General features: G+C 40.8%; 1 protein-coding gene across 16 annotated transcripts in view; it reads left to right on the forward strand.

Moving 5' to 3' along the window:
• Nucleotides 1-16,682, forward strand: part of KIAA0319L (KIAA0319 like) — a 123,406-nt gene that overhangs the window by 13,724 nt on the left and 93,000 nt on the right. For 2 of the 16 annotated variants that reach the window (XM_063782915.1, XM_063782911.1), the window contains exon 3: nucleotides 5,355-5,472. The exons of the other annotated variants lie outside the window; for them this stretch is intronic. In XM_063782915.1, coding sequence (XP_063638985.1) covers nucleotides 5,391-5,472 — 82 coding nt within the window. In that variant the 5' untranslated portion in view covers nucleotides 5,355-5,390. The remainder of the gene's footprint in view (nucleotides 1-5,354; nucleotides 5,473-16,682) is intronic. 16 annotated transcript variants of the gene reach the window in all.

The raw sequence follows: 16,682 nt of genomic DNA on the forward strand, positions 1-16,682 counted from the left end.
GCCATGTTCTCCAGTCATCCTTATCACTTACTATAAAGATAATATTTTGATCTTCATCTGCACCTAACTGACATGCTTTGTATTTTAATTATTCCCAAACTCTGGGTGGGAGAGATTAATTATCACCCTCAACCTCTACAGAGACTGCAGATGGGACAAAATCACCTCCTGCCTTAGCAAGAGGTCTCTTTACCACTAGTTGCCTTTTTTTGTTGTTGTTGTTCTCATACCTGCCTGTATTCCTGAACCCAAGTAAGTGTCCCTGGCAGGAAAAGGGTACCTGTAGGCCTTGCCCTCACTTGACTCGTTTGCCCTTACTTTGAGGGCTGTAGCCTCTGTTGTACCAGTCAGAGCCAGTGGTGTCTTTTTCCTTTAAGAGAATGGTATATTTTGAATATGCATTGGTCTTGATCTTCAGGGGAAAAGCATTTTCAGGAGACTTTTTAGGTGGCATTATATCTCTACTCTTCATGTATCTGTTGGGCACCCAAATTGAGGCAGATGACTAATGGAATATATCTTACAGCAATGAGTCTTCAACAGGAACTTTCTCCTGCCAAATTGTCCTATATTCTTAACTACATTGCAGTACAGGAAGGTAATAAATTATTAATCCTAAATCAGTCTCCTCAGACTGTAGGATAATGACTTGAGTACATGTCACTTGGGGGAAGGTAGAGTTTTCTGGCTGTTAACACAAACCATGCAAGGTTTTTGATTCTAAAATTCAGCTAGCATTGAGCAAGTCTATGGTATCTTGTTATATCACGATTTAATTGACATAAGTAAGGCCAATCAGAATTTGCTAAAGTTGGTCTCTCTCTCAGTGAAATTAAATCACTGTGTCTTGCTTAAACACTTTAATGAAAGATAATCATCTTAAATCCTACTATCTTGGAAAACCATAATTTTGGTGGGTTCTTTTTGCCCTTTAGAAGACCTGTGCAAATATAAACTTACTTCCCCATTTGTGTGACAAAATGAAGAGGGATGAGAAAATTAGCATAATTGGGCAGTAAATCCAACTCAATTTAAAAACTATCTTAAATTTATTCTCCTCAGGAATTCCTTAAGGGAGGAAATAATAAAACAGCAGAGGAGTTTATAAAAACAAACAACAATTGCAGGGCCGAAGCATAGCCTTTTGGCTTATTTTGGAGATTTTATTAAAATCTCAGTAATTGGAACAGCTTCCAATTCAAGGCATTGTGTGAAACTGGCAGGAACATAGTCAAGAACTATGTGTGTGGTTAGTGTTTGGACACTTTTTAATTTTTTTAAGCCTCAGCTCTTCCCTGTGCACACCTATTTTCAGATGAACAGTAGTGAAGGGTTTGGGTCAGAATGGATAGCTCTTGATTTGAGGACCTACCTTTTGAACTTTCTTTCTGATCCTTCTTCCAACAGCTTTCCTAAGAAAAGCCCATGTGGTTAAGGTCCTGTAGCCACTTTTGACTCCAGATAGTACTGGATAAGTTCCAGAGAGAGGTTGTAAGAATTGGTCTTGACTACCTGCCTTTTCATCAACTGAGCAAGAGATAGGAGACAGAGTGGCCAAGGGCGTGGAGCATGGACTTGGGTGTCAGACAAGTCTCAGTCATGGTTTTATAATGTACTGGGTGCTGTTACTGAAACATACTTTCCATCAGGTTCTTCATCTATAAAATGGAAGTGACAGTACCTCTTAACAGGATTGTGAGTATTAAATAAAATATTCATGCAAAGGGCTTAGCCTACTCCCAGGTACATAAATAAAACTCAGCAATTGTTAGCAATAACGTAAAAGTTTAATATGGTTAAATTCTTGTCTAACCGCCAGATGACCCAGCAGGCAGGAGGGTTGAGTTCTCTGCTAGCTTCTTAAACCTCTGTCCAGTGGGAGCTTTGTCTGCACATTATTAAGTATGAGGTAGGCAGCTGGCCTTTCTGTATTATTGGGGAAAGTAGGCCTCCATTCATATAGCTTTACAGGTCTGAGACTAATTGAAGCCCATGACAGAATGAATTCTATTGTGCATTTTCCGTGATTGTAATATGCCACTGAGGAGCATGATGGGCCACTTGTTTCTTCCCCCAGCTAAGGAAACATTTCCTCTGGAAGAGGACTCTGTTCTGCTGCCACGACTCCACCTTGCTCTCTGCCCTAGTTCACTTCCCCCAAAACTGATATGTGCCCATGCTTGGCAAGGCCTTGAGGTAGGCCAGGTTGGCTCTGTCTTTGGTCAGGACAGTGTTTTGACTGGGGCTGATTCAACAACACTTTTGGGTTTTGGGGTAGAAGTAGTTTGTAGGCTGGGCGCGGTGGCTCACGCCTATAATCCCAGCACTTTGGGAGGCTGCGGTGGGTGGATCACCTGAGGTCAGGAATTCAAGACCAGCCTGGCCAACATGGTGAAACCCCGTCTCTACTAAAAATACAAAAATTAGCCAGGTGTGGTGGTGCATGTCTGTAATCCCAGCTACTCAGGAGGCTGAGGCAGAAGAATCACTTGAACCCAGGAGGGAGAGGTTGCGGTGAGCCGAGATTGCACCATTGCACTCCAGCCTGCGTGACAGAGTTAGATTCCATCTCAAAAAAAAAAAAAAAAAAAGGAAAAAAAAAAAAGAAGTAGCGTGCAGAGTTTGTCCTGTGCTTCCTTCCTTCAAAACATATTTATCAGGTGCCTGCTATCCTAGGCATTAGAAATGCAGTGGTAAGACCAGGCGCAGTGGCTCATGCTTGTAATCCCAGCAGTTTGGGAGGCCGAGGCAGGTGGATCGTTTGAGGCCAGAAGTTTGAGACCAGTCTGGACAACATAGTGAGACCCTGTAACAAAAAAATAATAAAAAGTTAGCTGTGCTTGATAGTGTGCATCTGTGGTCCCAGCTACTTGAGAGACTGAGGTAAGAGGATCGCTCGAGCCCAGGAAGTCGAGGCTTCAGTGAGCCGTGATCACGCTGTTGCACTCCAGCCCGGGCCACAGAGTGAGACTGTCTCAAGAAAAAAAAAAAGGGAAAATAAATACATTGGTGAGCAAGACAGATACGGTTTCTGCCCTCATGAAGCTTGCAGTCTGTTAATACCTTTGCCATTCTTAGGGAACAGAAATTCCCTTTGAGAGGGATGGCATTGCTGACATCAAGATTCCCTTCAAGGAGTTTGAGGCTTCCCTAGGGTCCCAAGGTAATGCCATGACAATAGAGACCTAGTCTTCTTTGCAGAATCCTGGGAATGTAGGAGACTAGACAATTTGATGTCTCAAGCTGGTCTTAATAGAATAACCTTCTGCCAAGAATTATGTAAGTGAAGTTCCTGTCCACAAGATGGTATATCTCCAGTTTTCCTTTCTATCCAGTGCTCTGTCTCTCTCACCTTTAATAATCCACATTTCCTGAATAAGCAGTTAGAGTGGTTATTTGGAAATGTGGAAAGAGTGCTATAGCTGCAGCCTTTGCCCCCAAGTTGGAAGTGTGTTCCTGTGGTGATTTCATGGGTGTTAGATACACCCAGCCCATCAGCACTTGAAAGTCTTCTGCATTAGGGTGCTTCTGCCCTTTTGGCATCAGGTTTGTTACTCAGGATCTTAGGTGAACCATTCCAATGCTTAGCATGAAGCAAGCACCAATTATATAAATCTTGAACTTCCCTGGCCAATCACAAAAGGAAACTATAAAATGCCCTAAGAAGAGAAAGAATTATGAATGTCCCTGAATGGTGAGTTAGCCATCACAGACGCTGTCCAAAGGGAAACAGAAGCAGGGAGGAATGCCAGCCAAGGCCTATCTGGAACTCTACCCACTGCAGACTCTGCCCTAAAGATGGGTGCCCAGTGCATCTCACTTCAGTTCCCCTTTTTAAACTCTCTCAGCAGATGACAGGATTTTTAGGAATGCTCTCTTTCTTCCAACTGGCTTAACATTATGTTTTGATTCTAATCCAGCAGCACATTTGAGTTTGAAATAAATGTATGCTTATGAATTCTTTCACTTTTAGGTAATAAGGGGAATGACTAATATTACCAGACCTGGGAGATGGAGTGGGGGGTAACATTGATTCAGTTTCACTTCTGTAGCCTTAATTTCAGATTCAAGTTCACAATTTCAAGAGGACTGCCATCCTGCCTGTTAAGAAATGGCTCCTCTGTTTTTTGTTTGTTTGTTTTTGATACAGCTCAATGTTTATTGTCCTTAACTGAGGGCAACCAGAGTCAGCTGGAGGCTTATGGAAGTGGGGTGGCTACAGTGAATGAATCTTAATCAGAATAAATGAAGCAGCCTTGTAGAGAAAAGCTGAAGAGCCAGCTTCCATCTCAGAAAGTTGAGTAATCTGCATCCTGCTGGGTCAGTCTGTGGCATCTGGCCTGAAGCAAGCAGCCCCATATGCTGAAGCAGTGCCAAGCTGTCTTCTACCTGTGCATTCTACTTCATCAGTTTCTAACTGCTTGGTTTTCAAAATTGCTCTCAGCTGTGCTCCCCAGGGTATGCTTATAAGCTGCACTCTGACATTTCTCACAATGGACTTTTCAAATAACAGCGAGTTTTCCTATTACACCTTCTGTGAAAAGTTAAAGGGAGGAGTTGGCCTCTGAGCTGAGGTCTGCAGACCTGGAACAGGGTTATTTGCTCAGGATGTTCAAGGCAGAAACAAAAGTTTTCTGGCCTATCCCTGGAGACTTTCTCTGACAAGCATAGCCTCCTTTCCGTTCCCAAGCTGTTTTGATTGAGCTGTTTCGCCTCCACTCTTTTGTATTTCATGTGGGGGTTGCTACCTTGGCAGCATGGCTGCCTCTGTCAGTGGAGAGGAAGTGGTGGAGAGTGAAGGCCGTATGTGTACGATATGTTTCCAGGGCTTTGCTGTGTCCCTGTGGGTAGTGTGTGTGTGTCAAAGAAAGAGAGAGACAGTGAAGAACATTTGGGTGTTCTTATTTCCCTGCCTAGAATTAATACCATTTTTTGAAGCAGCAGAGAAATGTTGCCATTATACAGATGAGGATAAGGAAACGCCAGTTTCCGTGCAGTTAGAGATAGTCTATACTAGATAATTTGGCAGTCAGGAATGTTGACCAATTTGCCCATATTTTCATTTCTGTCAGTAGAATGTGACTTACAATTAAGTTGAAAATGGAGGTATAAGAAAAAAACACATGTAAAAACATGTCAGAAAAATGAAGTCTATTAAAAGCCACATGATTGCCATAAATAAACCAAACAATATGAAATTACGCGAATGTCAGTGCCACATTATGGTGTTGACTTAGATTACATTCTCCTAATATTTGTGGTCTCTGGCTCTTTATATGTGTTATCTCACATTCAGTCAGTGCCTTAAAATAAGCTAACTGCATTTTTTTTTTTTTTTTTTTTTTTTGAGACAGAGTTTCACTCTGTTGCCCAGGCTGGAGTGCAGTGGCATGATCTCAGCTCACTGCAGTCTCCACCTCCCAGCTGCAAGCAATTCTCCTGCCTCAGCCTCCCGAGTAGCTGGGACTATAGGTACGTGCCACCATGCCTGGCTGATTTTTGTATTTATAGTAGAGATGGGGTTTCACTGTATTGGCCAGGGTGGTTTTGAATTCCTAACCTCAGGCAATCCGCCAGCCTCGGCCTCCCAAAGTGCTGGAATTATAGGCGTGAGCCACTGTGCCTGGCCTAACTGCATTTTTGTACCTTCTCTAGGATGCTTAATTCACATTATTAATGATAATTAATATCTAGGTATTTTATATATATACTATAGATACACGCATTTTAGGTCAACAAATAATATATCAGGCTAAATAAAACCAAGTTCCTGCCGTTAGAGAGGTCACACTATGGAGGCAGAGAGAGATGTAGAAACATAAAGAAGCATGATCAATTCCAAGATGTGCTATGGGAACACAAAGAATGGGGCAGAGAATAGCTGAACCCTGTTTTATAGCAGGCTGGTAAGACATGGGATGTTCTAATCCCTTTGAACCTCCTCCTCCCAGATTCATTTGAAGTAGCTTTTAACCCACAGAGCTCTTTTCACTTTTTTTTATCTTAGAGGGAGGGATAGAGGGAAGAGTTTGTATAGCTCTGTAAGTCTAGAGAATAAGAGCCCTAAGAAATTATTTCTGTACAGATACAGATTGGCTTTGATTTAATTTAAATAAACTGGCTCTCAAAAATTCTAAGAATACTAACTACTCACACAGTTTTGCTTTCATTTACACACAGATGAGAAAGCATCTGTAGCTCTGCATTTTATTTGCTATAAGCAAAAAGTGGTTCGAGATATTTAAGTATCTGAAGCTTGGTTGTATTGAGTCCTCACATGTCCCAGTTCAGCCCACTGCAGTTTTTTTTTTTTTTTTTTTAATGGCGCTTACATAATGCTCCAAAAAGAGAGAGTTTCAATGGGTAAATTGATATAAACTTTTCCTCTATTGGCCATATCTGCTGAAATAACACTTCATGGCTAGCTATATTATTTCCTTACTTCCTCCCAAGCCTACAATTCTGTTTAATTTACATATTTCTGCTGCGGCCCTCTAAATGACCTTCTCTTTAAAAACAACAAAACAAGCCAGAAAAAAAAAAAAAAAAGGAAAGGAAAGGAAAAACCTTCCCAAAAAACAAAATAGTGCTCTGATTCAGGGTTCTTTGTGTGGGTTTCCAAGGGAGGTTGGTATGATTGTGCTGAATGCAAATAATTTATCAGCCGGTAATAACTGCAATGAGAAATGGCAATCAACTGCAGATTCTTAACAATACCATCTACAAGTGGGCTACACAGGGAATTGCTAGATTCACGACATCATATCTAGGTGCTTTTCTTTTTAGAAAAACAATTCTTTCTTTTTAGAACCACTTTTATGTATAGGCAAAAGTTTATCTGTTATAATTTAATACCTGTGCTTTTTGAAGTACAAAGACAGTATTACATAGAGAGGTGTGGGCTCCTTCAAGCTGTGGCTTGGAGGCGTGCTCTCCTTGCTGACAGCATTCTCCAGAGTCTTTTAGTCATAAGGTGGTGGGAGAAAAAGCGAAGCAGGAGATTCTGAGTACATCATATGCAGCAGTGTAACCCCCTAGTTACAGTTTTGTTTTTTTTTTTAAGTGCATAGCTTAATCATTTGCCTTCAATCTGCCTTTAAATATTATAAAGCCCTTGATGACTGGATTGTTTCTGAACAGGTGACTTTATGGTAGGAGAGCTATTTTCAGCTACACCAGTGATTTGATTAATACTTGGCTGTGAAAAATGCCTTTGGGCTAAACCTTGGCAGATGGGTCTTTTGAAATGGAATAGCACCTGTATCCAATTAATGCAAACTTTTGATTTATTAAGTTGTTTTAGGTAGAAGTTAAAGGCATTAGAATTGTGATAGAGTGGTTTCCCTGTTTTCACCTAGGTGACCAGAACTTTGAGGTATCTTTTTCTGTTTTTCCTTTTTCATCATTACTCAGGACAAGGGAAGGTGAATGGATCTAGATGTCATCAGTGATGCATGGCTCTTTGCCTAGGTGAACTGGGAAGCTATTCTCCACTGTTGCTTTGTTCAGAAATTTTCATGGTGAAGGCTTATGTCACCTTTGAGTGAAGTCGAATGGTCTGAAATAGGTAGCTCAGGGAGCTGAAATTTGGTTGGTCCTTTCATGAGGAAAGATTTCTTTGGGATTTGAAAGGATTTTCTAGTTTAGAGTTTAGACAGGAAAGGCTGTTTCCCAGCTGGTTATATTATTCAGTTATCTCTTTTTTATCCACTCTGCTTTTCTTCAGTTTCTTTCTTTGCACATCTCTCATATTTCCTATTCAGTGCACTCCCCAATTTAATTGGAAAAGCTCATTCTAATTTGTTAGTGAACCAGGAACTTTACTTTTCTCTCTTGCCTCTTCCTTCTTTCAGCCAAGGAAATTAACTAACATTAAGGATCTGATTCAAATGACTATAACTCAAGATATTCCATATTGGAGCTGACATCTTTTGCTTGATTTTGTTAGTATAGAAAAAATCCCACAAATTTATTTAAATATTGGGTGAACTTTTAAAATTAACAAGAAAGCTCCTTGAATGTCTACTATGTGCTAAGCATCTTTCTGGGCCTACACATACAATATACAACCCCAGCACTTAAAGAGGGCAGAGTGTGTGAGGTAGACAAACAAATATGATGTGGTGAGAGAAATGCTATGATAGAGGTATATGTAGGATGCACAGAAGAGAGGCATCTTGGGGTGAAGGTTTCATGGGAGAAGCCTTCCTGGAAAAAGTGGTGGCCGAGCTAAAATGAAGTATAACAACAACAACATAAATAATGGCAACTAATATATACTGAGCTTTTTAATACTATATGCCAGGCTCATGTTAAGTACTTTGCATATATTTTCTCCTTTATATCTTTAATAACTCTGTGGGGTAGGTACTGTTAAAATTATTCCTGTTTTACACATGAAAAAACTAAGGAATTTGACCCAAGATGACACAGTTAGGGAGTGACTGGGTTGAGATTCAAATGCAGGAATCTCAGCCTTAGGAACTAAAGCTTTAACCACAGATTTTTGGGGTGGGGGCCAAAAGATAGATGAGAGCAATTGTGGAATAGGGCTGTTGATCTTGATAGGGGATTTTGTTTGAAAACAAATTTCAACTCAATGTTATGAGGGACATGTATGAACATTACCTTGGGGAATGAATTTATTTTCTCACCTAGACTAAATGAGGGTGGTTTTCATATTTTCTTTAGCCTGTGAAGTATAAGTATTCTGTTTCAAGTAGGTAGAGTAAAAGGACTTTCCCCTACTCTTCTGCCTATAAATATTGCCCTCTTCTAGGGAGATGTTCTGGTACTGGGTACTGTTATTGTTTTTTTTGTTTTTTTTGTTTTTTTGAGACGGAGTCTTGCTGTGTCTTCCAGGCTAGAGTGCAGTGGTGTGATCTTGGCTCACTGCAACCTCCATCTCCTGGGTTCAAGCGATTCTCCTGACTCAGCCTCCTAAGTAGCTGGGATTACAGGCATGCGCCACCACAGCTGGCTGATTTTTTGACTGCCATGTTGGTCAGGCTGGTCTTGAACTTCGAACTCCTGACCTTGTGATTGTTTTTCTTTCTTTTTTTTTTTTTTTTTTTGAGACGGAGTCTCGCTCTGTCACCCAGGCTGGAGTGTAGTGGCCCGATCTCGTCTCACTGCAAGCTCCGCCTCCTAGGTTCACACCATTCTCCTGCCTCAGCCTCCTGAGTAGCTGGGATTACAGGTGCCTGCCACCACGCCCAGCTAATTTTTTGTATTTTTAGTAGAGATGGGGTTTCACTGTGTTAGCGAGGAAGTTCTCGATTTCCTGACCTCGTGATCCACCTGCCTCGGCCTCCCAAAGTGCTGGGATTACAGGCATGAGCCACCGCGCCCGGCCACCGATTGTTATTCTTTTCAACAGTTTGTCACAATCCAGTATCTTTGAGGCTTTTTAGTGACAGTGTTATAGGAAAGGACTTGCTGTTTTAAGCATTCTTAACCAGCAAAGTACTGCAAGATTCAGGTTTTGTGATTGAGTCCTTGGAAGCTTGTTTTCCATCTAGCAGATAATCAAGAGTTAGTGTGAATAGTAGCTGATATGTGTCTGTTGGGCAAGTAGTTCCGTGAGGAGTTTGTTTTTGTTCAGAATGATCTTTAGGAAAAATGGAAATACCACAGTGAAGGGAAAGAAGTCAGAATATGTACACAAAGCCTATTAATTCTTGTGTAGCAGTTAGTGTAGTTTCAGCAAATCATCTACACCATACATTTAAAAAACTGTACTCTTAGCAAAGCTAGGCACATAGCAAAGGCAGTGAGTAGTAATTATTTTCAAAGGACTGCTTTGTGAGGCAGCTGCCACCTTTCAATCCAACCTGTGTGTAATTGAGGAAAAAAATGTTACCCCTTTTGAAAAGGAGGAGAGAGGGCAATGGTTATTACCTTGGCTTTTTTCAAACTTCGTAATACCTGATTGTGTCCTTCAAAGGATTTAGTTACCTTCTCTGCCTTGTTTCTGAATGTGCTAACCCCTGCAGGGTAGAACTGATGTGGAGAGTAAAGTGGAACCATTTTTTTTGTATTTGTTTATTAGTGGGTGTGCAGGTGACAGACATGCTGACAGTCAAAAGGGAGGTGGAGGGTGCCCCCTGAGGAGGTTTGTTTTTGAATGGTTCCTGTGAGTTGTTTTTGGGATTGATAATGTGCCTGCTTATCTCATTTTCATGTGGCAGCCATCTTGGCTGAGACCCATTGCTTCTGAGAGAATGCATACTTTTGATGATAGCTGTAGGAAGACGGATGGTGTAGAGCCATAGTTCAGTTACTGAATAAAGAGACAAATTTAAGGCTGTGCCTTTCTCCTTGATAATAGTTCATTTATAGGTATAATTATCAAGGGAAAGCTTTGAATGAAGTCTTGACCATATTAGAAAATTGTGAGATTTCAAGAAAAGAATTTTAGCTTCAATGACGGTAAATATTAATTGCAAATTTTTTCTACAGAATACTCTAACCATGTATTTGTTTCTGCAGCGAAAACCCCACCGAAGAGAAGAATTTATCAACTGCTTTTTTTTTCTTTTTTGAAATAATACTGGTAGCTCATTCTCTCTACTCTTATTTCCACCATCACAGCCTTTCCTTTGGGATACAGTCTGATGAATTTAGTTAGAATGTACATTTCTGGACACTAACAGTATGACTCCTGAAACAGGGGACGTTCTGTCTCTGCTCCCTACTTGGTTGCTAACCAGGGCAGTTTTCAAGTTTGCTTGAGAAGCCAAGCTTATTACCTGAGATTTAAGAATGCCAGAGCCAACAGCACTGTCTTTAAATATTTCCAGAGTTGTTCACAGCTTTCTAAAAGTATTTAATGAATTTCTTCTGGCAATAATTCATATATCCTGTAGACTTTTCCACTCTGCTACTTGGAATTATGAAACCTGGTCTAGATTTTGTGCCAGATATATTAGAATTCTGTCTTTTGAGAGGTGGTGATGTAAGTAAGCATTGCTAGTTCCAGAGCCTCCTGTTTTGGGGATCCTCCAGGTAATACATATGGGAGCACTGCTTTCTCTGCTTTGCTATGATTTTAGAAAGAGGGGGATTGGCTTTGCTCCACTGTTCTCACCCTGGGTAAGCTTTCTACATGCTCCTACCAACAGTGCATTCCAGACTTTCCCAAAAGATTTTCAGTCTAAGGTTCTACCAACTGTAAGCCATTTTTTGTAAAGATTTAATATTGCTTTTGCCTGGGCCCTGGGAGCAGAGCCAGGGTATGGCAGCGTGGGCAGGGAGAGGAACTGATCTAAAATTGGAGTATATTTTCATCTTACCTTTTATCCCAGTTACTTCTAGAATCCAATATTGACTCTACCAATGCCTTTCTGCTTCCTCCTTTTATGAACTCTTTGTCCCAAGAGTATCAACACTGAAAATTTAATCTTAGGTTAAATTATTCTTCAAAGGTTAACTATCTGGTAAATGATGGACCTAGAGCTGAAACTAGAATCATTTAAGATGTTAACTGTCTTTTAACCACCTAAGACAAAGAACTATGATTCAGGGAATGGATGAAAAAGAACTGTTTTTTTCTTTTTGTATTTTTATTATTGAACACATGATGTAACAACATTAAATAACATTTAATTTTTAAAAACTCAGTCAAAATCCCACGAATTAAACATGTGAACTGAGAGATCGGAGTACCTCTTCCTCTTTTTTTTTTTTTTTGAGACGGAGTCTCACTCTGTCGCCCAGGCTGGAGTGTAGTGGCACAATCTTGATGACTGCAACCTCTGCCTCCTGTGTTCAGTGATTCTCCTGCCTCAGCTACTTGGTGCCTACCACCACGCCCGGCTAATTTTTGTATTTTTTTAGAGTTGGGGTTTCACCATGTTGGCCAGGCTGGTCTCGAACTCCTGACCTCAAGTGATCCGCCTGCCTTGGCCTCCCAAAGTGCTGGGATTATAGGTCTGAGCAACCGCGCCAGGCCTACCTCTTCCTCTTATTGGAAACCATTGAGATTAGTTTTATTAGCAACACTATAGCCCGCTAACCTCCCCTGGGCCTCACATTTCTTTTATAGAAGCTAGCTTTTTCCTAGGCCTCACATTTTTTACTTGTAGTCATTGTCGAAGATATAAGGGCCCGAGTCTTTCAAGATGACCGACTAGAGGTATAGAATTCAGTAGAGAAGTGACAGAAAACACATGAGGCACTGAGGGAGAGGGAAGCGAGGTGGATAACCCAGGCAAGATTGGCTGGGAGCCAGAGGGGCTTCCCAACGTGGAGACAGAATAAGTGAGCAATCCCCAACAGTCCACGTTCTCACCACCTCCTGTAATCCTAGCCACGAGAGAGTGCTTTGACCCTTGTGGACCCTGATACTGGCAGAGGGAGATCCCTGGAGCCTGTGTGATGGCATTGCTCCAGAGAGGGAATGCACACTGAGTCCCATGCATCCCCCAGGTCCCTAGTGGGACACAGGACCATTTTGAGAGTCCAGCTCTCACCAAACTGTATCCTGCCCTGGGGCCCAATAGCCCCTGCCTCTCTACATCCCTGGAGCCCCCCTGACATTCCCTCGCATCTGCCTAGAGGGCTCTAGCAGCAAGACACTGGTTGGGCCCAGAGGAACCACAGGGTCCACACAATGTCCTGCATACCAGGGAAAGGGCAGTGTAGTGTATCAGGGAGGCTGCTCCCAGGACAAAGGGTGCCAAAGTGCAAGCTCCCCAGAGTATGAAATCTGCCTGCCTGGGGCCACTGTCACTAGCAGCAACCCCATACCCTTCAGCAGCAGGCTGCCATGTACTTTCATGTGCCATGAGGACAGGATCTCCTTGCCAGCTGCTACAGCCACTGCTGCTGCCAGAAGCTGAAGCTTATGCTCCCCAGAGCCTGAAACCTACCTGCCTGGGGTGACTATTACAGACAGCAGCCCTGCCTCCCTCTTGTCTCCCACAAGTAGGGCTGCTGCACACTTTCACGCACCCTGAGGACAGCCTTTCCCTGCCCACTGCTGCTGCTGTTGCCATGCCAATCAAGTATGCTGCCCACTAACAACTGTAGCCTAAGCCACTGAGAAAATCACAGATGCCACTGATGGTGTTCGTTGCTGGATGGTGTTCGTTGCTGAAGAAATCATATGGAGACTACACTGCCGCATGCATCCAGAATCAAAGCCAAAGTGCCCTACCCAACCAACACTGTAGATACATCTGTAAGAAAAAATCTTTCCCTGTGAAAGCCAATACAAAAAATTGGAAGTGACTGTTACACTTGATATACAGTTATCAACAAAAGGACTCAAGAAACATGAAAAGGCAAGGAAATATGGTATCTCCAAAAGAACACAATAATTCTCCAATAACAGACTTCAGTGAAAAATTTATGATCTGCCTGAAAATTCAAAATCATGATACTAAAGAGGCTTAGTGATATGCATGGGAACACAGATAAACAACACAAAGAAATCAGAAAAACAATTTAGGATATGAATGAGAAATTCACCAAAGAGATAGCATAAAAAAGAACCAAACAAAAATCCTAGAACTGAAGAACTTAGTGAATGAAATAAAAAAGGCAATTGAGAGCTTTAGCAATAAACTAGATGATAAAGCAGAAGAAAGAATTTCAGAACTCGGGCTGGGTGCAGTGGTTCATGGCTGTAATTCCAGCATTTTGGGAGGCTGAAACAAGCAGATCGCTTGAGTCCAGGAGTTAGATGGGCAACATAGTGAAGCCCTGACTTTACAAAAAAAAAAAAAAAAAAGGCTGGGCATGGTGGTGCATGCCTGTAGTCACAGCTACGCAGGAGGCTGAAGTGGGAGGATTGCTTGAACATGTGAGGCCGAGGGTGCAGTGAATTGTGATCGTGCCACTGCACTCCAGCCTGAGTGACAATGAGACCCTGTCTCAAAAAAAATAATTTCAGAACTTGAAGACAGGTCTTTAAAAATAACCCAGTTAGATTAAAAAAAAAAAAAAGCGGTTGTGACATATAGGATACCATAAAGTGACCAAAAATCTGAGTCTTGGGTATCTCAGAAGGTGAAGAGAAGTTTAATGGCATAGAAAACTGATTAAACAAAATAATAGCTTTAAACTTCCCAAATTTAAGAAGAGATTTAGACATACAGATATAGGAAGCTCAGAGATTCCCAAACAGATACAACCCACAAAGATCTCCTTGGCACATGATAGTCAAACTGTCAGAAGTAAAGACAAAAAGAATTCTAAACACAGCAAGAGAAGAGCATCTGTTCACATCTAAAGGAATCCCGATCAGACTAACAGCAGATTTCTCAGCAGAAACCTTGCAAGCCAGGAGAGAATGAGATGATATATTCAAAGTGCTGAAGGGAAAAAACAAACCTGCCAGTTAAGGATACTGTACCTAGTGAAGTTATCTTTCATAAATAAAGGAGAAATGAAGACTTTCCCAGACAGGGAAAAACAGATAATTCATCACCACTAAACCAGTCCTACAATAAAAGATTAAGGGAGTCCTACATTCGGAAGTGAAAGAATAATATCTACCGTCATGAAAACTCGTGAAAGTATACAACTAACTAATAGAGCAAGCACACAGATGAGAAAGAGTAAGGACTCACTCATTTTATCATCAAACCATAACAATAAGAAAGGAACAAAAGATATGAAAATAACCAGAAGGCAGTTAACAAAATGACAGTAGTAAGTTCTCACATATCAATAATAACCTTGAATGTAAACAGATTAAATTTTCCACTTAAAGGATATGGACTGGTCCAGTCATGTGGACGCATTCTTTTAGTCCCAGTACTTCGGGAGGCCAAGATGGGAAGGATTGCTTGAGCCTGGGAGTTTGAGACCAGCCTGGGCAACATAGTGAGACCTCATCTCTACCAAATAACAACAATAACAGACTGTCAGAATAGATAAGAAAACTTGACCCAACTATATGCTGCCTACAAGAAACTCACTTTACTTGTAAAGATAACTATAGACTGAAAGTAAAGGGATGGAAAAAAATACTCCGTGCAAATGGAAACCAAAGGTGAGCAGGAATAGCTTTACTTGTATCAGGTAAAACAGACTTTAAGTCAAAACCAGTAAAAAGAGACAAAGAAGGTCATTATATAATGATAAACGGATCCATTCAGCAATAGGATATAACAATTCTAAATATATATACACCCAACACCAGTTCACCCAAAGCAAATATTAGACCTAAAGAGAGAGGTAGACTCTAATACAATAATGGTTGGGGACTTCAACACCCCACTCTCAACAACAGACAGATTATCTTAACAGAAAAGTCAACAAAAAACACTGGATTTAAACTATGCTTTAGATCAAATGGATCTCACATTTACAGAACATTTCATCTACCAACTGCAAAATACACATTCCCATCAACACATGGAACATTCTCTAGGATAGACCATATGTCAGATCACGAAACCTCAACACATTTTTAAAAATCAAAATCATATCAAGTATCTTCTCAGACCACAATTGAATAAAACAAATCCATAACAAGAGGAACTTAGAAACTATACAAATACATGGAAATTAAACAACAGGCACCTGAGTGACCATTGGATCAATGAAAAAAGAAGAGATAAATTTCTTGAAACACTTTGGGAGGCTGAGGCAGGAGGATCACTTGAGACCAGGAGTTCAAGATGAGTCTGGACAACATACTGAGACCCTGTCTCTACAAAAATAATTAGCCAGGTGTGGTGGCACATGCCTGTAGTCCTAACTACTCAGGAGGCTGAGACAAGAGGATCACTTGAGCCCAGGTGTTTGAAGTAGCAGTGAGCCATGATTGTGCCACTTTGTTCCACCTGGGTGACAGAGTTAGCCCCTGTCTCCAAAAAGAAGAAAAAAAATTTCTTAAATTTAAATGGAAAAAACATACCAAAACCTATGGGATATAGCAAAAGCAGTGCTAAGAGGGAAGTTTAGAGCAATAAACACCTACATCAAAAAAAGTAGAAAGATTTCAAATAACCTAATGATGGACCTTAAGGAACTAGAAAGGCAAGGACAAACCAAACCCAAAATTAGTAGAAGGAAGGAAATAATGAAGATCAGAGCAGAAATAAACAAAATAGAGACTAAAAAATAAAAAAAAAAGAAATGAAAAGTTGGTTTAATGAGAAGATAAACAAAATCAATAAACCACTAGCTAGACTAACCAAGAAAAAAAGAAGAGCCAAAAGCAGGAATGAAAAGGAGACCTTACAACTGATATCACAGAAATGCAAAAGATATCAGAGAACATGAACTATACATGAACAAACAGGAAAACCTAGAGGAAATTGATGAATCCCTGGACACATAAAACCTACCAAGATTGAATAAGGAAGAAATGGAAAACCTGAACAGACCAATAACAAGTCACAAGATTGAATCAATAATAAAAAGTCTCTCAACCAAAAAAGCCTAGGACCTGATGGCTTTACTGTCAAATTCTACCGGACTAATAAGCAAGAACTAATACTGGTTCTTCTCAAACTAGTCCAAGAAATAGAAGAGGCAGAAACTCTCTCTAATTCATAGAATTCTTCATAATTCTATGAAGCCAGCATTACCCTGATACCAAAACTAGGCAGAGACATAACAAAAAAAGAAAACTACAGGCCAATATCCCCAATGAACATAGATGCAGAAATCCTCAACATAATATTAGCAAAACAAATTCAACAGCACATCAAGAAAATACTTCA

Source organism: Pan troglodytes, chromosome 1, assembly GCF_028858775.2.
Source record: "Pan troglodytes isolate AG18354 chromosome 1, NHGRI_mPanTro3-v2.0_pri, whole genome shotgun sequence".
Lineage (NCBI taxonomy): Eukaryota > Metazoa > Chordata > Mammalia > Primates > Hominidae > Pan > Pan troglodytes.